The sequence below is a fragment of the Anomaloglossus baeobatrachus genome, chromosome 1, assembly GCF_048569485.1.
Source record: "Anomaloglossus baeobatrachus isolate aAnoBae1 chromosome 1, aAnoBae1.hap1, whole genome shotgun sequence".
NCBI lineage: Eukaryota > Metazoa > Chordata > Amphibia > Anura > Aromobatidae > Anomaloglossus > Anomaloglossus baeobatrachus.
In genome coordinates this window covers 751,637,089-751,664,879 of record NC_134353.1, presented here as the reverse complement: position 1 = coordinate 751,664,879, position 27,791 = coordinate 751,637,089, and the positions used below count along the sequence as shown (strand labels likewise).

At 41.6% G+C, this 27,791-nt stretch overlaps 1 protein-coding gene across 2 annotated transcripts in view; it reads left to right on the top strand.

Annotated features, from left to right (window-relative positions):
• The window catches only part of CUX2 (cut like homeobox 2), a 645,762-nt gene that overhangs the window by 540,338 nt on the left and 77,633 nt on the right, over positions 1 to 27,791 (top strand). For both annotated transcript variants that reach the window (XM_075323846.1, XM_075323855.1), the window contains 4 exons: positions 364 to 430; positions 20,443 to 20,491; positions 23,167 to 23,283; positions 23,955 to 24,146. In XM_075323846.1, the coding sequence (XP_075179961.1) occupies positions 364 to 430; positions 20,443 to 20,491; positions 23,167 to 23,283; positions 23,955 to 24,146 (425 nt within the window). The remainder of the gene's footprint in view (positions 1 to 363; positions 431 to 20,442; positions 20,492 to 23,166; positions 23,284 to 23,954; positions 24,147 to 27,791) is intronic.

Genomic DNA, 27,791 nt, shown 5'->3' with positions numbered 1-27,791 from the left:
CTCATGGCTCTAAATAACCCCTAGAGCACTATGGGACATAGGTAATCAAGACATGGAGAACCTGTCGATACTTATCTCTATTTGAGGAGCTGAATGTGGTAGACGCCAGCATACGTCCTCACTACAGACCTCGCAGTCTTCACTGGTGGATTGTTTGCGGAAAAGAGGCTTTTTGTTTTCTTTAAAATTCAAAGGGAGAATGGAGAAGACAGATGTGACAAAAGCTGAAATGAATGAGCTGTCGTCTTGTATCCCGATGGCTCTTGAAATAGACTTTTGTTATTTGACCTGGTTATTAATCTCTTTGTGAAATGGAATCGCAGACAATTTCAGCAAATGCTTGTGTTTTATTTTGTTATGCAGCACTGAAGACAACACAGAGGGAGCTGCTTGACCTGCGGTGTCAATATGATAAGGAGACAGCGTCTAAGTAAGTTCTGGATTGTATTTGTCTGCAAGATACAAGCTCCTTGTTTACCTGTAGCATTTAATGTTTAACAGGCTGCATCTTTCACTTTTGAAAGATGTAAGTGTCAAAAGGGGCCGGTAGATGAATGAGTGAAGTGACCTAATTCCGTGGCACTTTATGGAACTGCCCTACGAAAAGCAGCCTGTGCTTGCCTCACATTTTTGCAGTCTCTGCAAATAATAATGATGTTAGAAGTCTTAAATTACACCTCGTGACAGTGGCCAGCTTGGGGGAATGTGATACAATATTTTGGCCGTTCAGATGTATCGTATTCGATCTTCATTGAGTGGAATAAGTATAATAAATCATCCACATATTTGCCACATTTGAACCTGCTCTTAGTGTACCCCTTTAAAAAACAGGTATGGTAATAGTTTACATTCATGCTAAATGTATTTCCAAAAAAAGCTCAAAGCTCTGGCTGAGAAGAAAAATCTTAATAAAATTGTACTAAAGTCATCTTTTAGCTTCAGTTTCACTGAGAATAGCTGTGTAATTTAAGATTCTGACAGCTTCCTGTTTACACCCTAGCAAATGACATTATTCTACACTGACAGAACGTATGACTTCCCTCCTTAAAAATGATAAACCCCTTCAAATGTTAAAACTGCTCATATATTAGTAAATCATAAGTCAGAGCAACAGCAAAATATTGGTAGTATTTTTTTAATTCTAGTTACAGAGATATTAGGATTCACAGATTACATACCTCAGGAAAAAAAATTGTTTAAAAGAACTGAGAGTCCTCAGTGGTTGATACCTTTTAATGGCTAACTGAAAAGATGGTAATAATAGCAAGCTTTCGAGACTACTCAGGTCTCTTCATCAGGCATGGTATAACACAAAATCTGAAAAGTCACATATTTATACACAACAAGACATAGAATAGTGCAGTAAAAAAAAAAAAAAGTTATATGAAACAGAACAGTTCTGTTTCATATAACTTTTTTTTTTTTTTTTTTTTACTGCACTATTCTATGTCCTGTTGTGTATAAATATGTGACTCTTCAGATTTTGTGTTATTCCATGCCTGAAGAAGAGACCTGAGTAGTCTCGAAAACTTGCTATTATTACCATCTTTTCAGTTAGCCATTAAAAGGTATCAACCACTGAGGACTCTCAGTTCTTTTAAACAATTTTTTATCTCTACTGGCTAACACGGTACAAAGATATATTTTACATACCTCAGGAAGAAATTGTAAGATTTGATCTACGGTACTTGTTTAAAGGAAATTTGTGACCACTTTGACCTTTTTAAACTGTTAATATGGTCATATATTTAATAGGATGCTGAAAATAGTCTTACCTGTATGCCTCATAGCAGACGCCTTGTTGTTGAAATATTATCTTTTATCACTTTATGTTAATGAGTTCTTCCAGGCTATGGGGCGTATGCTGCCTGGAAGATAGCCTTCCCTCCTTACGTCATTAGCTTTGTTTTCGTCTCCTGTTGTTGTTACAGTCTGTTTGTGACATGTAGTTCCTGCTCTGAAATCCCGCGACTACACACTAAAAGTTATGGCATTAGCCTGTTACCATCCAATATTTAAAGCCAGCTGTATGGTAAGACTTCTGGATTTTATTTACCTAGAAAATTGCTATGCAGGCAGGGAGGAAGGAAGTAGTGAGAGCACTAGTGACGGGCGAAACCGAACTGTAAAGTTTGGGGTTCTTACCGGATACTTAGTATAATTGCACAGACCCTGGGCACAGATTTCTCAGGGACATCCGTGTTACTGTTCGTGTTCAGCCACCCTGATGAAAATAAAATAAAAATTTAAAAGGAAGCAAAATAGAGGTTAAGACAGGAGAATTATATTTACCGAGTCTCCCTCTCACGCAACTATCAAACTGCTTCCGGGTCCACTCATTAGCTCTCATGCATATTGGCTACTTAATTACTGCCTAATCTGGTAATCTGACATTGAGTTCAATGATTTGACTTGAGGTGAAATCTCTGACTTCAGTGAGTTCACCTGAGGTCACAGTTGGGGTAACGGGGGAATCTCCAGCTGTGACCTCAGGTGAACTCGGTGACATCACCGCTCACAGCTGCAGATGTATAATGTCCCTGACGCTGCAGTGTTTGGTCATGTTTTCTAATGTGACTGTGCACTACGACTTGTGATGTAGCAGTGCTGGGATCATAGTGAGACCTCCTATGGATTACCTCAGACCTGCAGGAGTGTTTTGGGGGTTAATAAATTGGAGAAAGAGAGTTTGTTTTTTTTGATAAAAAAAAATAAAGGATATTTCTGTGTGTTTTGTGTATTTCTTTTTACTTACAGGGTTAGTAATGGGGGGGTCTCATAGACTCCTACTCATTACTACAGGCTTGATGTCAGCTGTGATCTTTTGACAAATCATAGCTGTCATTAACCCATTATAGTATCAAGATTACCACTGCACCAGGACAATCGGGATGAGCCAGGTGAGGGCTGGAATTTGCACATCTAATGGATGCAACAATTCTGTGGTGGCTGCAGGCTGAAATTTTTAGATTGGGGGGCTAATAACCATGGGCCTCCCCAGCCTGTAAAAACCAGCTGTCCACTTTATCTTGATTGGGTATCAAAATTGGAGGGGGGGGACTGCATGCTGTTGAATTTTGATATGCAGCCAAAATAACGCACATAGCTGAGGGCTGGAACTGTAGCTGTCTACTTTATTTGCACTGGGTATCAAAATAAGGGGGGCTCTACGGCATTTTTTCCAATTATTTTCACATTCCACAACTAATCACAGACGCCAGCATGCCGGCAGTTTAATGCAACCAATTGCTTACGCTGTCAAAGAAGGTATTCAGGGAAAGCAGTGAATATGCATGACAGCTAATGAGCTGATCTGGAAGCAGTGTGACAGCTGCGTGGGAGACTCGGTAAGTAAAATTCTTCTGTTTTAATCTCTATTTTGCTTCCTTTTAACTTTTTAAAACATTTTTTATCTGGGTGGCCGAACCCAAAGAGTAACATGGACTTCCCTGAGAAGTCCGTGTTCGGTGTCCATGCATAGATACAAGTTGTCCAGTACGGACTCCGAACTTTACAGTTCAGTTGCGTCCATTACTATTGCTCTCACTAATTCCTTCCTACCTGCCTGCCTGTACAGTGATTTCATAGTTAAATAAAATCCAGAAATGTTGCCACACAGCTAGGTTAAAAATTGGAATGTGACAGGCTAATGTCGCAACTTTTAGTGTGCAGGCGTGGGATTTCAGAGCAGTAATTACACAACACAGGCAGACTGTGACGATAATAGGCGGCAAAACGATGCTAATGAAGCAAGGCGGGGAGGGCTATCTTCCAGGCTGCATATACCCCATAGCCTGGAAGAACTCATTAATATAAAGCAATAACAGATGATTTTTCAACAACAAGGCATCTACTATGAGTCATACAGGCAAGGCTATTGTCAGCATCCTATTTAACTGTATGCCCATACTAACAGTTTAAGAAGGCTAAAGTGGTGACAGATTTACTTTACGAAAAGAATGACCAGTGTGTTAATTGATACTATCCATCACACAGCTGTTCATACACTTTATGGACTTCTTTTATTCTATAAACTACTGACAACATGTCTCCGAAATGGAGAAATGGCAAAATAACAAAAAAATGCATTGCTTTCAGACACCTCAAATAATGCAAAGAAAACAAATGTATAATCATTTATTATTTTTTATTTATTATTACTTTTGTCAGATTCAAATTATTTCTGTGACCATTGTAGGTTTTTCTTTCATTAAACGAGGGGTGCCAACAATTTTTAACCAATTGTTTTTATTGATTTTCATTGAAACATGAACGTATTCAGCATACAGCTTGAAAACACATTGCTTACTGTTTGTGCAATAATACATCAGTCAGTGAGTCAGTATGGATAATAAACACCAAAATTAAACAACAACAAAAACAAATACTCAAGGTTACAAACAATTTTGACCAAGTGTGTATATATACAGCTCTGGTAAAAATTAAGAGACCACTGCAAAATTGTCAGTTTTTCTGATTTTTCTCTTTATAGGTATATTTTTAAGTACAATGTAAATGTATTCTTTTATTCTATAAACTACTGACAACATGTCTCCAAATTTCCAAGCAATAAATTTTGTATTTATTTTCTGAAAATAAGAAATGGTCAAAATAACAAAACAATGCATTCCTTTCAGACCTCAAATAATGCAAAGAAAACAAGTTCATAATCATTTAGATACAACAATACTAATATTTTACCTCAGGAAGAGTTCAGAAATCAATATTTTGTGGAATAACCAGGATTTTTAATCACAGCTTTCATGCGTCTTGGCATGCTTTCCACCAGTCTTTCACACTGCTTTTGGGTGACCTTATGCCACTCCTGGCGTAAAAATTTAAGCAGTTCTTCTTTGTTTGATGGCTTGTGACTATCCATCTTCCTCTTGATTATATTCCAGAGTTTTTCAATGGAGTTCAGGTCTGGAGATTGGGCTGGCCATGACAGGGTTTTGATGTGGTGGTCCTTCATCCACACATTGATTGATCTAGCTGTGTGGCATGGCGCATTGTCCTGCTGGAAAAACCAGTCCTCAGAGTTGGAGACTTTTTCTAGGATAACCTTGTATGCGGCTTGATTAATATGTCCTTCACAAACATTAACCTGCCCAATTCCAGACTTGCTGGAGCATCCCCAGATCATCACTGATCCTCCATCAAATTTCACAGTGGGTGCAAAACACTGTGGCTTATACGCCTCTCCAGGTCTCCGTCTAACCATTAGACGACCAGGTGTTGGGTAAAGCTGAAAATTAGGTGAAGAAAATTCAACAAACATCTTTGCGAATGATATATGAATCAAGCTACATACATGGTTATATTGGAAAAACAGTTGCTTCCTTCTGCCCAGGCAATGTTCACTAAAAAAAGACAACAAAAATGTACACAAAAAAGGCACAAAAACCTCATGCGTTTTTGGTGCATTTTTCGGCCACAAGGTGCGTTTTTTTGGTGCAGATAATTTTTGCAGCATGTGCACATACCGTAAGGCTATGTGCCCACACTGCGGAAAATTTGCGGAATTTGACGCAATTTTTTTGCGGAAATTCCGTAGATTTCTCAAAAATCCGCAGTACAGTGAGTCCCCAGCCATTTCTATGGCATTTGGTGAGTGCTGTGCCCATGCTGCGTTTTTTTCCACAGAGGAAATAATGCGGATTTCCCTGCGGAAAAATCTGCAGCATGTCAATTATTCCTGCGTATTTTTCCGCACGATCCCATACTTACCTGCCTTGATAGAAGACACTGGAGTCACCTCCTCCGGTGCAGAGGAGCGCAGTGGAGCCAGGAGCAGGAAGCAGGAGGTGGGCTTCCATATGACAGCCGGAGCTAGTTCAGGCCCGCCCACCTTCTCCTGTAAAGTGCAGACATACACGACTGGAAAGTGAAGTGCTGCGTGATGGAGGTAAGTATGAACTCCCCGTTCACTCCATCACTTGTTCTGCATTGAGGATGCAGTGCCGAAGCCATGGTACTATATCCTCAATGCAGAATGACCGCAGCATATCCGCAGGACATTCCGCAATACATCCGCAGCACAAAACAGACAAATTTGTGCTGCGGTTTTCTGGGAGCTCCTACGGAATGTCCTGCGGATATATCCACAGGACACTTTCCCCGTGGGCACATAGCCTAAGTCTTACACAGAGTGATTTAAAGGGAATCTGTCACCAGATTGTTATTATGTAATCTAGAACAGCATTCTGTAGGGGTTAAAACACTAAGGGGCACTTTGCACACTACGGCATCGCAGGTGCGATGTCGGTGGGGGTCAAATTGAAAGTCACGCACATCCGGCGTCACAGGCGATATCGTAGTGTGTAAATCCTTTATGATACGATTAACGAGCACAAAAGCGTCCAAATCGTAGCATCGGTCATTTCCATAATTTCGGAAGGACCGATGTTACGATGTTGTTCCTCGTTCCTGCGGCAGCACACATCGCTGTGTGTGAAGCCGCAGGAGCAAGGAACATCTCCTACCTGCGTCCTGCGGCGCACGCCGGCTATGCGGAAGGACGGAGGTGGGCGGGATGTTTTCGTCCCGCTCATCTCCGCCCCTCCGCTTCTATTGGCCGCCTGCCGTGTGACGTCGCTATGACGCCGCACGACCCGCCCCTTTAATAAGGAGGCGGTTCGCCGGCCAGAGCGACGTCGCAGGGCAGGTGAGTGCATGTGAAGCTTCCATAGCGATAATGTTTGCTACGGCAGCTATCACAAGATATCGCAGCTGCGACGGGGGCGGGGACTGTCGTGCTCGGCATCGCAAGCATCGGCTTGCGATGTCGTAGTGTGCAAAGTGCCCCTAAGTGTCACTTATTACACTGTGTGCTGTTGTTTACTGACAATGAAGGTTTTATCAACAGTAGATTATCACTGCCCTGATTACAGGGCTCCCAAGCAGTAGTCCAACTATGAATGCTCCACTGATGAGCAGCTCACTGTCAATATACAATGTTCACAGAGGACCTAGTGAGGTTAGATTTCTGAGCTTTCCTTCATGCTACATCTAAGAACTTTGATTGTGTCACAACTGCTGCATTCAGTAAACTAATTGATACATTGTTGGATCATGGTCTTCTTTTCCTACATTATGCTGCTCACGGGTGAGGTAGCAAAAACCTGCTGACAGATTCCCTTTAACCATGTGTACATCAGTAACTAGACTGTGACGCCCACACCAGCACCTTCACTTTTTGAAAAATCCTAGTACCCCCGATGCATATCTTTTTAGCTTATCAATGCAAATTCTTCACCAATGTTTTCTGGTTAGATTTTGCTCACCTTACCCAGCCCCTTAAGGCCGCTTTACACGCTACGATTTATCTGACGATCTCATTAGCGATGTGACAAGCCCAGATCGTAGTTACGATTTGCCTTGATCGCTCATAGGTCTTTTTGTAGCGGTCACACGTACACATTTCACAAACGACGCTACATCGTTCAGTGATATATTGTTTGACCAAGGCGGTCGTGTGGATGTTGTTCGTCGTTGGCAGGGTATCAAATGTAGCAATATGTCTGCTGCGTTCCAAACGACGAACAATAGAGTCGCACATAGGTGTCACACGCAACGATGTTGCTGACGATGACGGAAGTGCGTCACGAAAACCGTGACCCCGACGACATCGTCGGATAAATCGTAGCGTGTTAAGCGGCCTTTAGATTTTGTTCACCTTACCCAGCTAATACCAAAAATTTGGTCTCCTCATTGACAATGTGTTCCTTACTTATTTCATTCATGGCTTTTTGAGGAATGCTGTAAAAAATAGTTTTACCTGTCCAAAAAAAGATACACGTTTTACAAATCTTGCCTGGGGCATGTAAAGGTACAAGCACAACTGTAAATGTTTATAGCAACAGCCATTTTGCAGTGACAATGCATCAGTTTCAGAATTATCTTCATCTTTTGATGAATGTTCTGCTATTTTGTATAAACGACAATGTTACGCCAGATCAACCATAACTGTTCATCTGAGTTGTGCGTTTCATTATTGGAGTTGAATAAATTGCATTGATGTTAATCACACTCTCAATTTCAAGTGTAAAATGTTAATAAAGAGATAAGTGGACAGTACTCGCTTCCAAAAAACAATCCCTGGGCTTTGAAGTGGGGAATCCTGTAAGATCAGACTGCAAGGAGATGTTGGCTCGTCTCCCGGGCTCTGTGTTCAGGAACCTGGCAGCTGTTTGTATCTGAATGGAATTCTGACATGGCGAATGATTCAGTCTGTTCTACCATGAGAAGAGTGCGGGGCAAGGGTCAGCTGGATCCACATTAGTCCTAATAATGTTTGATAGATTGCCCCTTCAGTACTGTTATACATTACAGGAATACGATTTTAGAATATTGAAGAGGTTATTCAGTCTTCTCTATGTGGTTGCAGAATTCTGCATACTTACAGTGTGCGAGATTCACTGGTGTCACCAGCAAGAGTGGGCATTCGTGTGACTGCAAGTATGCTATTTGCATACATGAGGTCACATGCCCACTAGATGTGCTCGGCCTCTCTCGATTCACTTGCATTGAGGGAGGCCAAACACGTCTAGTCGGTATGTGGCTAGAAGTATGCAAATCACATACTCGCAATCACATGATCGCACATTCCCGCCAGCAAGACGAATGAGTCCTGATAGCATGCTTACTGCACTCTGTAAGGATTCAAAAGTCTGAAGTCACATACCAGAAAACACCTTTAAAATTGCTGAAGATTTATTAGGATACACACAAGAATTTGGTTGGTCTTTACCAACTCATTTTTTTGTAGAACCAATATGTTGTTTATCGAACAATTTATTGCTAAAGCAAAATATCCTAGATGTATATAAAAACTGTCAATACAAAAGCAAATCCACTATGAACTACTCAAAAGTTTGCTACATCCTTAAGGATATGTGCGCATGATGTCTTTTAGAGGCCGCTGTACCAGCATCATTTTTGAAGCAAATTAATCTGCAGGAAAATTATGGGGATGTTTTTCTGATGCCTCATTGGTTTCCTTTGCAGCTGCTTTTACCACCAGTGTTTCTTTTTTAATTTCATGTATAATATAGCAGCAGCTTTCAAGCATAAGTTACCAGCAGAATGGACAGGTCACTTTTTTGAGCTGCTGTCTTACTTTCAAAGAAATTACAAAAGACGGAATATACACTACTCACAAAACGGTAGAGATATTTGGCTTTCCGGTGAAATTTCAGGCTTATCCTAAAATTAACTGTAACCTTTTTAAAGTGAACTGAATGTGACCTTCTCTAAACTTTTGAATAGACATGTCCCACTGTTCAATGTTTCAATACTTTTTGCACAACGTACTGTTCTCTAACAAGGAGATTAATGGCAAAATTCACAACAGGTGTTTGATTCATGAATTGACCAATACATTTCGGGGTTCAATTAAAATTGGTATTTAAACAGTCCTCTTCATCATGCTGTTCACATTTTAACATCATGGGACCAAGACTACATCTACCAATTGATCAAGCTTAGAGTGCCACAGAGTGTCATCAGCAGGTTGTAACTGAGATACAGAGAGAGTGGAAGAGTCACAGAAAGGCATAGTCATGGATGACCTTTGGCCACATCCCACACTGATGACTGCTTCATTGGAAACACTGCCCTTCGGAAGTGGTTGATGAATGCCACACAAGTCCAGACACATTTAAGAGAGGCAGCCAAGTATCACATTAGATCATTTGAAACTATTTATCTAAGGATGGTCTGCGTAATAGACAACCTGCAAGGGTACCTCACCAGACCACCAGGCACATGCATCATCGTCTTGTATGGGCATGAGAGCATCTACATTGTATGAGGGATGAGTTGGCCTCATTACTGTTCACTGATGAAAGTCAATTCATGCTGAGCAGAAATGATGACCGCCAATGATATTGGCAAGATCAATGAGAGCGGTATGCATTAGCCACTGTTATCACCAGATGAGCCTTTGGTGGTGGTGTTACAGTGTGGACAGATGTGTCTAGTCAATTGAGAACTGCTGTATACTTTGTGAATGGTACAGTGACAAGCCCCTAATACTTGAATAACACCATTAATCCAGTCATTGTGTCGCTGCATGAACAACACAGGCCTAATTTCATCTTCACAGATGACAATGCTGCAGCCCATCAAGGTTGCATCATTGGGGAATGGCTGCTGGAGACTGGGGTATGTCAAATGGAGTGTCCTACACTTTCTCGAGACCAAGTCAGCTGAGTCGCCCTGTAGAGGCTCATAACTCTGCCCCCCAGAACCTCAATGCCCTGAAGATTGCCCTTCAAGAAGAATTGGATGCAGATAATAACTCAACTTGTGTACAACATTAGATGTCGTTGTCAAGCTGTATTGACGCACAATGCCACATGACAAGTTGTTGACATTTTTTGGAGGGTATACTCACCACTGTTGTTGGCTTTTGTTTCAATAAATTGGTTGATATGAGAAAATCAGCATTGCATGCTTCTACTTAAATGCCCTACTTTCATAATAAAATATCACTGTAGCGTGAACATTTTATGTTTTACACGAATTTTACCTGAAAACCAAATATCCCCAACTTTTTGTGAGTAGTGTATGTACAGCAAGTTGTTTTTACATTGCTGTGTGCTGTGCTTCATTCTTTTTGCCATTTGTTTCAGCACTGGAATCCGCCTGAAAAAGACGTGAAAAGTCAAGGAGGTGTCACAATTTGGATTTAGCAGTTGCCTGAATCACCTCTTGCCTAAGCTTGAACCGCCAATGGTCAAAAGAACACAAACTAACGTTGACACTAGCCAGCTCTGTTCTGATATATCATCTTGCCTGCTAATGATCCAGTCAGCTTGCATTAGATAATTGTCAGATTGTGGGACTATACATATTGCAGTGCTGAGCTGATTACCTAATTTTGCTGGCAGAATCTTGAACTGCAAGGTCACATAACAGTTGCTTATTTATGATGATACAGAGACAATATCAGACTTAGTTTTGTAATAGCATCAGCTTTTATTGCCAGCCTCTTGAGTCCTAAATAGCTGATGATAAGCAATGATTTGGTATGACACTATAGCAAATATTAATTAACTGTAAAATAACTCAAGGACATAATGGTCTGGAAATGTTTATATGTATTTATACAGAGCTCAGCATAAATGAGTACACTCCGTTTGAAAATGAAGATTTTAATCAATATCTAACTGAACACAAAAACAATTTCCAAAATTTTGACCAGACTGAGTTCGATAGAACATTTTTTAACCCATAACATTAAAATAAGGTTAATAATATAACTTTCATTGGAAAATGTTCAGTTTTACTAAAAATAGGTGATTCAAAAATAAATACACCGCACATCAAACACATCTATATCTAGTACTTTGTATGACCTCTATGCTTTTTAAAGACAGCACAAAGTCTTCTAGGCATTTAATGAATTAGTTGGCAACATATAGCAAAATCTATCTTTTTCCATTCTTCAAGAGCGACTTCTTTTAGTGCATGGATTCTGGTTGGAAAGTGATGACAACTTATCTCTTCACAATTCCCAATATGTGTTCAATTGAGTTCAGATCAGGAGACATATTTTGTCATTGATTACCCCCCGTTTTTCTTAGGAAGTACAACAGTGGCCTTATATATGTGTTTTGGATCATGGTCACTTTGGAAAAGTGCATGTCTACCAAGAGCACGGAGTGATGGCAGTATCTTCTCTTTCAGTATAGAGCAGGACATCTGTGAATTTATGATACTATCAATGAATTGTAGTTCCCTGACATCAGCAGCCCTCATGCAGCACCAGATAAGGACCCTGACACCATCACCATAGGCACCATGCATTTTTCTTTGTATTCCTAACCTTTGCAATGCCTTACAGTTTTAAAGCCATCAGTTCCAAAAATATTCCTTTTGGTTTCATCACTTCCACTTTAGAGTATAGCACCCCAGTAGGCTTCATAGTTTTCAGCATAGACCCTGGCTAATTGTAAGTAGACTTTTTTTCTGCATGGACTTTAGGAGAGGCTTTATGAGTTGGCGACACACAAGCATTGCCAATGAGATAGATTGTCAGACAGCTTTGTGTGTGTGCGCGTGTGTGTATATATATATATATATATATATATAATATATATATACAGTACAGACCAAAAGTTTGGACACACCTTCTCATTCAAAGAGTTTTCTTTATTTTCAGGGCTCTGAAAATTGTAGATTCACATTGAAGGCATCAAAGCTATGAATTAAAACATGTGGAATGAAATACTTAAAAAAGTGTGAAACAACTGAAAATATGTCTTATATTCTAGGTTCTTCAAAGTAGCCACCTTTTGCTTTCATTACTACTTTGCACACTCTTGGCATTCTCTTGATGAGCTTCAAGAGGTAGTCACCGGAAATGGTTTTCCAACAGTCTTGAAGGAGTTCCCAGAAATGCTTAGCACTTGTTGGCCCTTTTGCCTTCACTCTGTGGTCCACCTCACCCCAAACCATCTCGATTGGGTTCAGATCTGGTGACTGTGGAGACCAAGTCATCTGGCGTAGCACCCCATCACTCTCCTTCTTAGTCAAATAACCCTTACATAGCCTGGAGGTGTGTTTGGGGTCATTGTCCTGTTGACAAATAAATGATGGTCCAACTAAACGCAAACCGGATGGAATAGCACGCCGCTGCAAGATGCTGTGGTAGGCATGCTGGTTCTGTGTGCCTTTAATTTTGAATAAATCCCCAACAGTGTCACCAGAAAAGCACCCCCACACCATCACACCTCCTCCTCCATGCTTCACGGTGGGAACCAGCCATGTAGAGTCCCACTCTATAAGTTGGTGTTACCTGTTGATAACTGTAATATATGACAACCTTCGTCCGATATGTATATGTGTGCCGACTGGGTCTTTAAGACTTGTACAGTGTACTGTGGTGGTTTACGTCTGGACTCTGACCTATTTACCTGTGTCACTAAGTTACCAGACATGCGCATTGCTGGTTCCGCCGATGATACAGGTCGTCCAAAAATATACTTTTTTGTCTTTTGGTGGACATAGAATCTAGGTGGACTATTGTGTGGGGAAATATATAATGATTTATTGTATTACACGAGTATATGAGTGCACATGGTAAGGTTGATTTTTCCACCGTGATCTTTTTCTATCATGCATACTTCGTTACCCACATAAGGATACGCGCCGCCTGTTTTCATTTCAGTGACCTGATTATTTCCGGGTGTCAGCTAAACCTCGCATGCTGCGCTCTAGCACGATTAGGTACACCTGGTAAGTGCTCGACTCATAGCACTTTGAACGGTGTAGGGATTGTTACTTATTTTCTGGCCCTTGAGGAAGCCACCTCTCCAGTGGCGATACACGTGGGGCAACACCCCATACTTGCGCCGATCCCGAGACCCCACACCACCTTATTTTTGGGACTTCTAGCAGGTGGTAATACATCTTGGTGATGATTTTCAGGACAAACTTAGATAGTCAGTGACTTATTCGGTTTAGGCATGTAGTTTGGTATATTGATTTCCTGATCATCAGGCTCCTTTCATCACTTTTTCTGCTAGCATTTTGTACCTAATATATTGTATTTATGGATGGTGGTGCCAGATAGGGTACTATACTTTAAAGTACTATATGGCATATGGTTTGCAGTGACAATTTATACACAGATCCTGCACTTATGCCTGCAAATATTATTGATTGGTACGTATAGTACAGTTTTGTTCAGGATCTTGGTGTCGGGTTCCTAACGTGGGACTGTGTATTGGGTTGTTTGTTGATTGTCTATATTTTAAATGTTTTTAACCTTTTCACTGTTCTGTGTGGCTATTTTTGTATGCATAAAATTTGTACCAATAAATTATATATTTGTTGATTTGATCAAAGTCTTATTGGTTGATTCCTACATACAGCAATTCTTTTTCTCTCTTTTTTGATATGGTTCATTATTGCTGGTGGTGATCCCGATAGGGGAAAGGTGCCCCCTTATTTCATATTATTCTATAAACTACTGACAACATGTCTCCAAATTTCCAAGCAATAAATTTTGTATTTATTTTCTGAAAATGAGAAATGGTCACAATAACAAAACAATGCATTGCTTTCAGACCTCAAATAATGCAAAAAAACAAGTTCATAATCATTAAGATACAACAATACTAATAATGTTTAACCTCAGGAGGAGTTCAGAAATCAATATTTTGTGGAATAACCATGATTTTTAATCACAGCTTTCATGCATCTTGGCTGCTTTCCACCAGTCTATCACACTGCTTTTGGGTGACCTTATGACACTCCTGGCGCAAAAATGTAAGCAGTTCTTCTTTGTTTGATGGCTTGTGACTTGCTGAAGCATCCCCAGATCATCACCGATCCTCCACCAAATTTCGCAGTGGGTGCAAGACACTGTGGCTTGTATGCCTCTCCAGGTCAAAATATTGATTTCTGAACTTTTCCTGAGGTAAAACATTAGTACTGTAGCTTCTAAATGATTATGAGCTAGTTTTCTTTGCATTATTTGAGGTCTGAAAGCAATGCATTGTTTTGTTATTTTGACCATTTCTCTTTTTCAGAAAATAAATACAAAATGTATTGCTTGGAAATTCAAAGACATGTTGTCAGTAGTTTATAGAATAAAAGAACAATTTACATTTTACTTAAAAATATACCTATAATGAGTAAAGTAAGAAAAACTTAAAATTTTGCAGTGGCCTTTTAACTTTTGCCAGAGATGTATGTACGTATGTATGTGTGTGTGTATATATATATATATATATATATATATATATATATACATATATATATATATATATATATACACACACACACACACCTTCTCAATGTGAAATGTTTTGTTTGTCCTTCCTCATTCTTGGGTCCTCTACTTATGTATCTGTGTACAGTATATAGACATAAGTACACTCTCACCGACAACAAGCAATGCTGCCTTCTACTTCTTTATAGTGACAGTGTAGGACAGCTTTGAGAAATAAACAGGTCAGGAGCTATTCCAGGGGTCTCCAACACCCGGCCCCCCAAAGTACTTTTTTTGACGCCCGCAGCCAGGGATAGGCAGGGTTGTGTAGCAGAGGGGCGGCTATTGGCAAGCCCGACACTGTATATTAAAGGTGCCTTGATACTGTCCCAGCCACATCACAGAATAATAGGCACGGCTGCACAACACGCCGTCATTCAGCTTATAAGTCTGCTATGGGGCAATCATTGCGTTTTTAGGATACTATTTGGTCACCATACTGTATATAGAAGACCTCTGTGGCCATTATATTGTATATAGGGTGTGTGGGGTCACAGTACACTAAGCATCACAATGCGACACCATTTATTTCTATGACACTGGGATGTAGCAGCTAATCAGAACGACCTGTACCATGCCATGTAACTCCAGCCTAAATTTAACAATGCTGCTCAAGCCTTAGCAGGATTTTTTGAAGTTGCCCGGGACCTTATATTAGTTTGAGACTCCTGAGCTATTCTATAAATCGTGCTCAAGAATAAGCTAGTGACTGTCGGAAGTATTTACATTCTGAATGCAGTAAATTTTGGCTCCCTTTTACATAGCATAGTAGCCATATTCAGCTGAATACCCTTTAACAGAGAAATAAACATGGGTAATGTTAAAATGCAAATGTGACGACCTTGCCTTAACCAGGTATCACAAAAACAAAGTAACAACAAGGTAACAGCTCAGGTCCTACATGACTGTGCCAGTCATTACACACACTAGCACACCAGGACATTTACACTCGCTGTACCCGGCTGGGAGACTCACCTAGCCAGATGACAGGGCTGGGCACTGTTAGATAACAGGCAGCCAACTGGGAGGAAGAGACCAGACCCGGGGGAGGAGGTAGTGATCTGGGGAGTGTGGGTAGACAGTGAGATAGTCAGTTGAGTTTAGAAGGAGGAAGCGAAAGGAGCTGAGGAGTTGGAAGAAAGGTGTCAAGACAGACCAGAGACTCTTGAGACACACAGAAAGAAGGAAAGACACTGCAAATACCTGAGTAGAAAGAACAGCCACTCAGAGGAGGAAAGTAGCTGAAGAGTGAGAGAGCAAACTCCAAGGTCAGAGGGATCATGTGGGGTGGACATCCAGGCCTCACAGTACTTGGCACGCACGGGTTGCAGATCCCAGAAAAGACAAGGACTACAAGCCACTAACGTCCGAGGCATCCGCAGCAAAGAGGGGACCAGGACACATACCCTTAAATAGTCAAAGCTGCAGGACCCAGACACCAGGAGGACCTCCAAGTGCTCCACGCCAGGGAGGACCCACATATACAGGAGTGCACAGGTGGAGAGTGGCTCCAGGTTGGCAGGCACAGCCATCAGGACTTGGGCGCACCTGGAATCCAGTACGTCTCCAGGGTGTAAATCCAGTGAGTAAAAACATCAAACTGCCCTCTTTGTCTGGACTGCTTCATTGCCGCGCGCCTCCACGTTAACCCTTCACCTACCCCTGTGGAAAAACCCTGTTCGTGTAGTGCTCTACCATCCACACTGCCCCCATCCATCATCCCCAGTGGGAACCCGCAGCGGTGGCCCTACTATCCGTGGCCGCAAACCGCGAGTGACGTAGTTGGACTTTACTTTTCTTTTTCATTTTTCTTTTACAACTGTATGACGGTGCCCCCGGGTCCGGGACCCCTCGAGCCACGGACCGCCCGGATTCGAGCAGCTCGGCTTTGCCCGGGGCGCAACACAAACAGAGAGGGCAATCAGAAGATTCCTGCTCAGTGACACATTCGGGCTTATATAACAATGACTTAGATTCATGTGCACCTGCCACTGGGTGTCATCAGCTACTATTTGAGCTGTAAAACTTCCAGTACTGTAAATAGAGGCACGCCGCTGTTTACAGTACAGGGCACAAGCTGAGGACTGGCAACTTTGTGAGCGTGACTTACATCTGAGAGCTATCCCAGCCAATTCCTAAAGCCTTAGTAAAAGCTGTGAACTGCAGGCCTCCTGAACACTGTGCCCTTGTACACCACACACAGGAGCAGCTGCTGCTTTGGGAAGACGAAAGCAGTGAATTTTTATTAAAATAACGTCTTGACTTCATTAAATGTACATTTGCAGGTTGTTATTTTAATTGGTGTGGTGCCATCCATTTTTATGAGTTTGGAACGTCTTTTGCGCCCCTTTGGCTCCATCCAGTAGTGCAGGCTGCCAAATCTCACAGCTGCTGGTGTGGTTTGCCAGTCTTACTAACACACGGCAACACATTTCCTCTTCATATTATGCAACACTGGGAGGACGCTTAATCTTGTTACACCAAAGCAGATGTTCTTTGATAATTTGATAGACCTCCCTTACCTAGATGTGTTGTAAATAATTCTCTCTTTGATGGTGATTGAGAGAAATTCATGTGCACAATATGAGCCCTAATCTAGGTTGTCACAATTTAACGTCTGGCTGCCGAGGCGTAAGGTATTATTGTCCATTACTCAGCTGCTGTGACAACTTTGAGCAGAACTCATTTCACAGGTTCATGATTAGGTTTAATTATTGTCTTTTTTTCTTATTTAATCTACTGTAACAGCTCATACATAGAGCTCTTCTATTTGATCTTATCAAAAAGATATAACCATTCAATTTGATGGAGTATGATCTTCCATTACTGCATTCTGCAGATGGCCAATACATCTGATCATTTTTTTTCCCCTTCTGGCTATAACAAGCCCTCCAAAACTTATAATTTAGTCAGTATCCTTTTCAAAGAAGGTCATCATTTAGTGCTGATTATACTGCAATACCGGCCCAGTTGTCGTACAGGTACTCTTGGCCAATTTTACAATGCAGCATAATGCCGGTGAGTGAGGTCACATTGTGACCTTTAGGGTTTCATAAGCGCGCCACGCAAGTTTCAAAAGTTTGATATTTTTGCTACTTACGTTACCCTAGAGCTGGCAATGTGACCCTATTCACCTGCATTGCGCTATGATAATGTTGCAGCAGCACATGGATGTGTGTCGCTGCCCAAGACATCGTGTAGCTCCAATTAGTGGCGTACCGTCAATAGAGGCAGACCACGCCACTGCTACGGGGTCCATGAGCTGGAGGGGACCGTGGCAGCTGCCCGCGGTGTGTGAATTTACACTTTCATGCATCATACCCCCGGGGCCGTCACCAAGCAGCTGATTAAGGCCGCTGGGTGCCGGCCCTGTTTGTATAGCTGCAGGCTGGCCAATACAGAGATGCAGACTCGCCCATGCTGCACACTGTGCGCAGCCTGTGCTGAAGAGGAGGGAGTGGCCGGGCAGCTTCTTCCAGTCAGAGAGCTGTGAGAGATGCAGGAGGAGAACAACCAATCAGGAGAGGGGGCGGAGCTTGTTCAGTACAGCGCGGGAGAAACAAAGATGAACAGGAAAACAGTGCAGGAGAAGCAGAGAAAAGAGCAAACAGCGAGCAGAAAAAAACATTGAGAAGCAGAGAACAGAAGGAATAGGAAAAAAAAAAGCAGAGGACAGGAGGAGCAGCCAGGAGGACTCACAGGAAGTGCAGCAGGGAGGCCGGAGCCACTATCGTTCTCTCACATCACAGGAGCAGGTGAGTATTATAATGTACAAATGTCTGTCTGTAACACTACAGAAAGAAACTGCCCTGTACCGTGCAATCACTGTGTGTGTTGCACCTGTGCTGTGCCATCACTGTGTGTGTGTTGCCCCTATGCTGTGCCATCACTGTGTGTGTGTGTGTGTGTGTTGCTCCTGTACTGTGCCATCACTGTGTGTGTTGCCTCTGCGCTGTGCCATCACTGTGTGTTGCCCCTGTGTTGTGCCATCACTGTGTGTATGTGTTGCCCCCTGTGCTGTGCCATCACTGTGTGTGTTGCCCCTGTGCTGTGCCATCACTGTGTGTGTGTGTGTGTGTTGCCCCTGTGCTGTGCCATCACTTTGTGTTGCCCCTGTGCTGTGCCATCACTGTGTGTATTACCTCTGTGCTGTACCATCACTGTGTGTGTTGCCCCTGTGCTGTGCCATCACTGTGTGTTGCCCCTGTGTTGTGCCATCACTGTGGGTATGTGTTGCCCCCTGTGCTGTGTCATCTGTGTGTGTGTTGCTCCTGTGCTGTACCATCACTGTGTCTTTCCCCTGTGCTGTGCCATCGCTGTGTGTGATGCCCCTGTGCTGTGCAATCACTGCATGTGTGAATTGCCCCGGTGCTGTGCCACCACTGTGTGTTGCCCCTGTGCTGTGCCATCACTATGTGTTGCCCCTGTGCTGTGCCATCACTGTGTGTGTATTGCCCCTTTGCTGTACCATCACTGTGTGCGTTGCTCCTGTGCCATCACTTTGTGTGTGTGTTGCCCCTGTGCTGTGCCATCACTGTGTGTGTTGCTCCTGTGCCATCACTGTGTGTGTGTGTTGCCCCCTGTGCTGTGCCATCTGTGTGTGTGTGTTTCTCCTGTGCTGAGCCATCTGTGTGTGTGTGTGTGTGTGTGTTTCTGTGTGTGTGTTGCCCCTGTGCTGTGCCATCACTGTGTGTGTGTGTGTGTTGCCCTTGTGCTGTGCCATCACTGTGTGTGTGTGTGTGTGTGTGTGTATTATCCCTTTGCAGAGCTTTACTATGGTTCCTAAGGCTATAAAGAGGGTCATAATCGTTACCATTATATGGGGGAGACAGATGTGAAAATTTATTTTGTGTGTGTGTGGGGAGAGGCACGAAGAAAAACATCGCTACTTTGCTCAGTAACATAACGGTGGTTATATTCAGACTCTATATGGTAATATTTGGTCTTGGAGTGGTGGCATTATTTTGCAATGTATTATTGGCCTTGGTATGGTGGGTGTTGTTCAGTAACACTATGTAGTAGTATGTGTTATTTCTGACTATAAGCTGCTCTCAGTAACGTATGCTGGCCCCCAGGAACATGTATGATAATTATGTTAATATTTTATTATTTTATTGTATTTTTTTATATCGGGGAAGGGGGGGGCATTCAGATTTTGCTATAGGGCCCCATGATTTCTATATACACCCCTGGCTCCAATCCAAGACTACAGGTACATGGCGACATTGAAACTGCATTGTCACATCACAACAACACATCTAAGGATTTCGTACGTTTTCATATTGCGACCTACTGCAACTGCGACACCTATGAAATTATGCCAGGAAAATGAGGTCTTTATCCAGACAAACCCCCAAAACGCTACAAAAACTCCATAAAATTATATATACAGACTACAGTATTCTGTAGAATTTAAAGTAACAGCTAAATGAGAAACACTAGTGAAAATGCCTTGAAAAAAAACACAGCAAAACAATTTGTGAATTAATATATATTGTTCTCCTTTTCAACTTTGCACTCTGGTCAACCTTAAAAATCGCCTTATATTGTTCTGCCAGTTTGTGTTGTCATGTATACTTCCTTTAATATAATTTTCATAGCCTTCACAAGGTAATGGTACGCTGGACATAATAATTATATATATTATTACTTTTCTTTAGGGCTGATGAAGTGGGCATGATAATGACCAACCTTGAAAAAGCTCATCTGGTAAGTACTTTGCGAATGTTATTGTTTTCCACCAATTTGTATATTTCATGTGGCATTACAGTGATTTTAGACTGCTCAAGCAATATACTGTAAAGCGGGCTTTACGCGCTACGATATATCTAACGAGATGTCGGCGGGGTCATGTCGTAAGTGACGCAAATCCGGCATCGTTAGTGATATCGTAGCGCGTGACAGCTATGAACGAGCAGAAATACTCTCCTTCTCGTTCATCGTTGACACGTCGCTCATTTCCTAAAAATCGCACGTTCTGTTGTTCACCCCGGTAACGATGAACTGCAGCTTACTTGCGTCCCGCCGGCAATGCTGAAGGAAGGAGGTGGGCGGGATGTTTACATCCCGCACATCTCCGCCCCTCCGCTTTGATTGGCCGGCCGCTGTGTGACGTCGCTGTGACGTCGAACGTCCCTCCCTCTTCAGGAAGTGGATATTCACCGCCCACAGCAAGGTCGTTTGGAAGGTAAGTACGTGTGACGGGGGGGTTACAACATTGTGCGACACGGCCAACAAATTGCCCGTGCCGCACAAACGATGGAGGCGGGTGCGATCGCAAATGCGATCGCACGATAAATTGTAACGTGTAAAGCAGGCTTTAGAGATCCAATTGATCAAATAAAAGTTACAAAAAACCCTAAAATAGATGCTTTATAAATCAACTTAAAACCAATAGACATGCAGACAGACCCCAATCATTCATGTCTCATTACACATTTTCTGAAAAGGGTGCGTTTTTACCACGGTTTTGCTGCAGAAATTTCTTGAGAAATGTTTGTAACCTTTCTGCAGACATTTCCCAGGATAACCTATGGGAAAAAATAGCTGTGCGCACACTGTGTTTTTTTCTCAAGAATATTCTTTCTGCAGAATTTCTTGAGAAAATTTCTTGAGAAAATGTGCATGTCACTTCTTTTCCACAGGTACCTGCGGTATTTCACTCCAGTCACTGTAATGTAATCGCGAAATACCGCGGGTATACCGCAGGTAGCAAATGATGTGCGGTATACCCTCAGTATAGCCGCGGTTTACCTGCAGTAATGTTCATCACTACCCTGCGTTTTGCAGGGAAGTGATGTCATTATGACAGGAAGAGGAACGGAGCAGAGAGTAAACACACACATATCAGACACAGACATATAGTAAACACACACATCACACTCACACACAGACACAGACCTAGAAATCAAACGTACATATAAAAAAAAAAAATGCAGGCTCCGCTGTATTTTTACCGTCCAGCCGAGGTAAACACACAGTGGCGGCCCGGTATTCACAGGCTGGGGATGGCGAGGTCCAGGGTTAATGCCCCCCCTTCCGCAACCGAGAATATCAGCCCGCAGCTGCCCCGGGACTGTCGCATCCATTATGCGGCAGTCCCGGAGTATCCCCTGCTCTTCCAGATTGCAGTGATGCGGTGGCAATCCAGTTAATAAGGAGTTAAATGACAGTGGATCGCTGCCATTTAAGTCCAGGCTTAATCATGGCAGCATCTTTGAGACAGCTTTAATGATTAACTCGTAAGTAAAGTGAATAAGCACACACACCGAAAAAGCCTTTATTTTAAATAAAAGACAAAAAAGCCCCCTCTTTCACCCCTTTATTACACCCCCCAACACACAGCTCTGGCGTAATCCACGCAGGTCCCACAACGCTTGCATCCAGCCGCGACTGACACTGTACAGAATGCAGCCTGGTAACGAGACTACAGAGAGGTAATTACAGGTCATTTCTCATGGTTGGTAATGTGAACACACTACCGACCGTGAGAACTGCAGTGTCCTAACAGGGACTCTATTGATTGATAGAGGACAGATCTATTGATTATCTATCCATCTATCTATCCTTCTATCTATCTATCCTTCTATCTATCTATCTATCTATCTATTATCTATCCATTATCTATCTATCTATCCATTATCTATCCATTTATCTATCTAGCTATCCATTTATCTATCTATTCATTATCTATCCATTTATCTATCTATCCATTATCTATTTATCCATTATCTATCTATCCATTATCTATCTATCCATTTATCTATCTATCCATCTATCTATCCATTTATCTATATCCATTTATCTATCTATTCATTATCTATCTATCTATCCATTAATCTATCTATCCATTATCTATCTATCTATCTATCTGTCTATCTATTTATCAATCTATCTATCTATCCATTTATCTATCTATTTTTTTTTTCTTTTTCAACATGCTTTATTTATATATTATTGCAGTTACAGCATAAAAAAACGCAGGGACCAACCTGCGGAAAAAACGCGGCAAAACCGCATCCGTTTTTCCCGCTGTTTTGGTGCGGTTTTTTTTACCGCACATGCGGTAATCTTCAACTCCCAGAAGTTTCTCAAGAAATTTTCTTGAGAAAAATAACTTTTCTAGTGCGCACATAGCCTTATAGTGTGCTCAGTGTGGTCAGCTGATGATTTTCTATAAACCTCCAATCAATTAATGGGCAAAATAAAGTATATGTTTTTACAATCATGTTTTTAGAAGAGATTAGGATGTGTTCCAATGTTTAATAGAATTAAAGCACATCACACAAGGATGATTTTATGTGTGACATAAATTAATATTTTTCTTATCTCCAAACGTCTAGCTTGTGTTGATGTCTGCTATCTATTTTCCCCGTCTTTTGCAGAGAGCAGAAGCTGCTCAGAGGGAGGTTGAGAGTCTCAGGGAGCAGTTATCATCTATAAATAATTCCATTAGACTGACCCGTTGTTCTCCACCAGGATCTGCTGGTCTAAACTCTTCCGTGAGTCTTTGTTCTGGGAGGTTTTTAGTTGCAATGCTATATACTTGATATTAGATTTGCAGACGTTATGGATGGACTGGATTATACTGTACGTTTCAAACAGATCCTATAGGGCATCCAGTCACTCGTTGAATTTCCCTATCACTTCTACCACCATTTTTAAACCCCGGATTCTTGTCCCCATAGACTTATATGGGGACCAGCGTCCGGTCAAATATCCATAATCCTTTCTGGGCCAGAACCAGGCCAGCATATTGTACAATTACACCTGGTGTGGAGGTGGAAGTGGCCCCCTTACCTCTTGGGGCTCCTGTCTTCCTGCACAGGTTGCACCAATTCTATGTCCTCCCCTGCCATAATGATAATAGAAGACATAGTAGCATCTCCTGATCACTTTGTAGACTTATACGTTGTTCTTTGTTGAAACCTGCTTGTAGGAGCAGCTATTACCTTTTGCCACCTTTTCTGTTTTGCTCAGCATATATCTCTGCTCAGGGAAAATAACATTACTCTTCATTTCCAGAGTAACTCAAGTAGGCATGTTCTTGTTTCTATTTCTCCTGGGAAGTTAACGGGATTATACATGTACCTAATGGTATCTGAAGTTTATGTTAATTGTCTTTGTTAGTCAAACCATCATAACAGGTCTTTTTTTCTTCTTTTTTTTTCAGGACAAAAGTGGCTTTTCAATATGTTCGGAGTCTCATTTAGAATCGTCTTTAGCTTCTAAAGACAGAGAAATTTTGAGACTCCTTAAGGATATTCAGCATCTCCAGAACGCTATACAAGAATTGGAAGAATCTTCATCTAATCAAATAGCCGATCTAGAACAACAACTCCTAATCAAAACGGAGGCCATAGAGGTGCAAACATTATCCATAACGTTAAACTATGTGGAAAAATAAGCCATACTGCAACTTTCAGCTATGGTTCTCTGAGATCAGTGAACTCTAGTGTTTAACTCCTTTAGGGCCAAAGCCTACTTTAGCGTACATTTAAAAAAAATATATATTGTCGCATTCTAGGAGCCAGAACTTTTTTTTTTCATTGACATAGCCATATGCAAGGTAGTTTTATGCAGTGGCACTATTTTGGGGTAGATATGACTTAAATGGAATTTGTCACCAGATTTTTGCCACATAAACTGAGAGCAGCATAATGTAGGGGCAGATATCCTGATTCCAGGATGGTCACTTACGGGGCTGATTAGTCTAGTTGTGATAAAATCACTGTTTAACCAGCAGCAGATTATCATTAGAGGACTACTTGGCCTGCTGCCAGTTGGTCCAGAATATTCATGAGCTCTGTATAACTGCTTGGTCAGCAGAGAAAACATTACTTTTATCAAAATGACAGCAAACAGCTCAGTAAGTGACACATCGCTGGAATCAGGGTCTCTGTCTCTACATTATGCTGCTTTCAGATTGGGGGGGGCAAAAACCTGTTGACAGATTCTCTTTAATGCTTAGCGTTTATTAAGAGTATATGGGCAGAAATTATAAATAAGCACAGCAATTCAGCTGTTTTACATTTTACACTTTTCATGTGCTATAAAAATAAAGTATTACCGTTATTGTATAGCTCAGGAGGATTATGGCGATATCAAATTTTATATAGATTTATTTGTTTTATTACTTTTGTACAATAAAAAATAAAAGATTTATTTGTGTGTCCCTATATTCTGAGAGCTATTGTTTTAACATTTTTCAGTTTATGGAGCTGTGAGGAATTATTTTTTAGTGTGACATTGTTTATTCTTTTTTTATTACACTTTTTAGTAGGTGGAATGAACAAAAAAACTGTGATTTTGGATTTTTTCCTAACACCATTTACCATTTTACTTATAATGTTTTAATACTTAAAAACTCACAAAAAGTCACTTTAGTAAAAAGATATTTTTTATGGGACACTATATTCGGAGATTCATAACATAGTTTTTTTGAGGGCTTGTTTGCAATACAAGCAGTAGTTTTCTTCATTGGTGCCATTTTTGAGTACATAAACTTTTTACGGAATTTGTAAAAAAAAAAAAAAAAAATACATAAAAATTTGTAGGATGATGAACCAAAAAGTAACAAATTCTGGTATTGCTTTTTGTTTTTTTTTTGTTTTTTTTTACTGCATTCCCTATTTGGTAAAAATAATTATGAAATGGTTTTAAAGTATGAGTCGGTAGGATTACACTGATATGCAATTTATATTTTTTCTTTTTGTTTAAAAAAATCATCTTTTCGGTCATCATTTTCACGGAGCTATACTTTTCTATATTTAGAAAGTTGTGAGGGTTTGTTTTTTGTGTAACGTGCTGTAGTTTTTATCGGTACTATTGGTATTCATGCCACGTTTTCATCATTTTTTATTTTATATTTTTTGAGGGATGATTAAAAAACACTATTTTGGCTTTTTTTTTCAGTGTTCACTTTGTGAGATAATTAATTATTTGGTTTTATAGTTTTGGGTTTTTTTGTTTGTTTTTTACAACATTAGTGTACAATTGCCAATTTCCATTAGGACACAAAAAAGCCAGTGCAATAATGGAAAGTGGGGAATTATTTTCTAATTTTATGAGCGTATACTTACAGGATTTGTACTTAAGGTTTAGTCACACTAAGCAACTTACCAGCGATCCCAACAACGATAGGGATCGCTGGTAAGTTGCTAGGAGGTTGCTGGTGAGATGTCACACTGCGACGCTCCAGCGATCCCACCAGCAAACTGACCTGGCAGGGATCGCTGGAGCGTGGCTACACGAGTTGCTGGTGAGCTCACCAGCAACCAGTGACCAGCCCCCAGCGCCGCGTGGAAGATGCTGCGCTTGGTAACTAAGGTAAATATCGGGTAACCAACCCGATATTTACCTTGGTTACCAGCGCACGCAGCTACACGTGCAGAGAGCAGGGAGCAGTGCACACTGAGCGCTGGCTCCCTGCTCTCCTAGTTACAGCACACATCGGGTTAATTACCCGATGTGTGCTGCAGCTACATGTGCACAGAGCAGGGAGCAGCGCACACTGCTTAGCGCTGGCTCCTTGCTCTCCTAGTTACAGCACACATCGGGTTAATTACCTGATGTGTGCTGCAGCTACATGTGCACATAGCAGGGAGCAGCGCACACTGAGCGCTGGCTCCCTGCTCTCCTACTTACAGCACACATCGGGTTTATTACCCGATGTGTGCTGCAGCTAAATGTGCACAGAGCAGGGAGCAGCGCACAATGCTTAGCGCTGGCTCCCTGCTCTCCTAGCTACAGCACACATCGGGTTAATTAACCCGATGTGTCCTGCAGCTACATGTGCACAGAGCAGGAGCCGGCACTGACAGTGAGAGCGGCGGAGGCTGGTAACAAAGGTAAATATCGGGTAACCAAGGACAGGGCTTCTTGGTTACCCGATGTTTACTGTGGTTACCAGCCTCCGCAGAAGCCGGCTCCTGCTGCCTGCACATTTAGTTGTTGCTGTCTCGCTGTCACACACAGCGATCTGTGCTTCACAGCGGGACAGCAACAACTAAAAAATGGCCCAGGACATTCAGCAACAACCAACGACCTCACAGCAGGGGCCAGGTTGTTGCTGGATGTCACACACAGCAACATCGCTAGCAACCTCACAAAAGTTGTTCGTTAGCAGCGATGTTGCTAGCGATGTTGCTTAGTGTGACGGGGCCTTAAGTATAGAACTTCTCCATTATCAATTGCATAGGGAGTAACTTCATGTTCGCTACACCTCGGAGAGCTGGGACCACAGCCAATCCCAAAAATAGGGCTTAATAGAGCTCCGTGTAAAAGGAGTGGAGGTCCAGCATGTGCACCTTCATTTCATTCATTCTCTATGATACTATAGCATGGTAAATCCCAGCATTCAGACTCTCAGCAATCAGGAAGTTATCTCCTATCCATACTTGATACAAATGTACAAACCGTTTAACTGCTTTGTATTGAATTGTTCCTAATCTATTTATTATACCTTGTTTTTAGGCCCTGTCACACACAGAGATAAATCTGCGGCAGATCTGTGGTTGCAATGAAATTCTGGACAATCAGTGCCAGGTTTGTGGCTGTGTACAAATGGAACAATATGTCCATAATTTCACTGCAACCACAGATCTGCCAGAGATTTATCTCTGTGTGTGACAGGGCCTTTTCAGTTACAGATTCTTACTGGTATTTACATAGCCAGCCTGTACATAGAGTGGGTGAAATAAGTATTGAACATGTTGTAAATCTATTACTACATGTGCTATTGACATGAATTTTTCACCAGAATGTCAGTAACAACTCATCCAATCCACACAAGCAAAGAAATCAAACTACAGATGTCCTTTAAATTTAGTGATGCGTAATAATGAGAAATAACACAGGGGAAAAAGTATTAAACACGGTTAGGCCCCCTTCACACGCACATGAAAAACACATGCGTGTCTTACGTTCCGTTTTTCAAGTCCGTGTTCCGTATTTTATATACGTTTCCCCGGTACGTGTGACATCCATGTGATGGCGTATGCTAGCCATG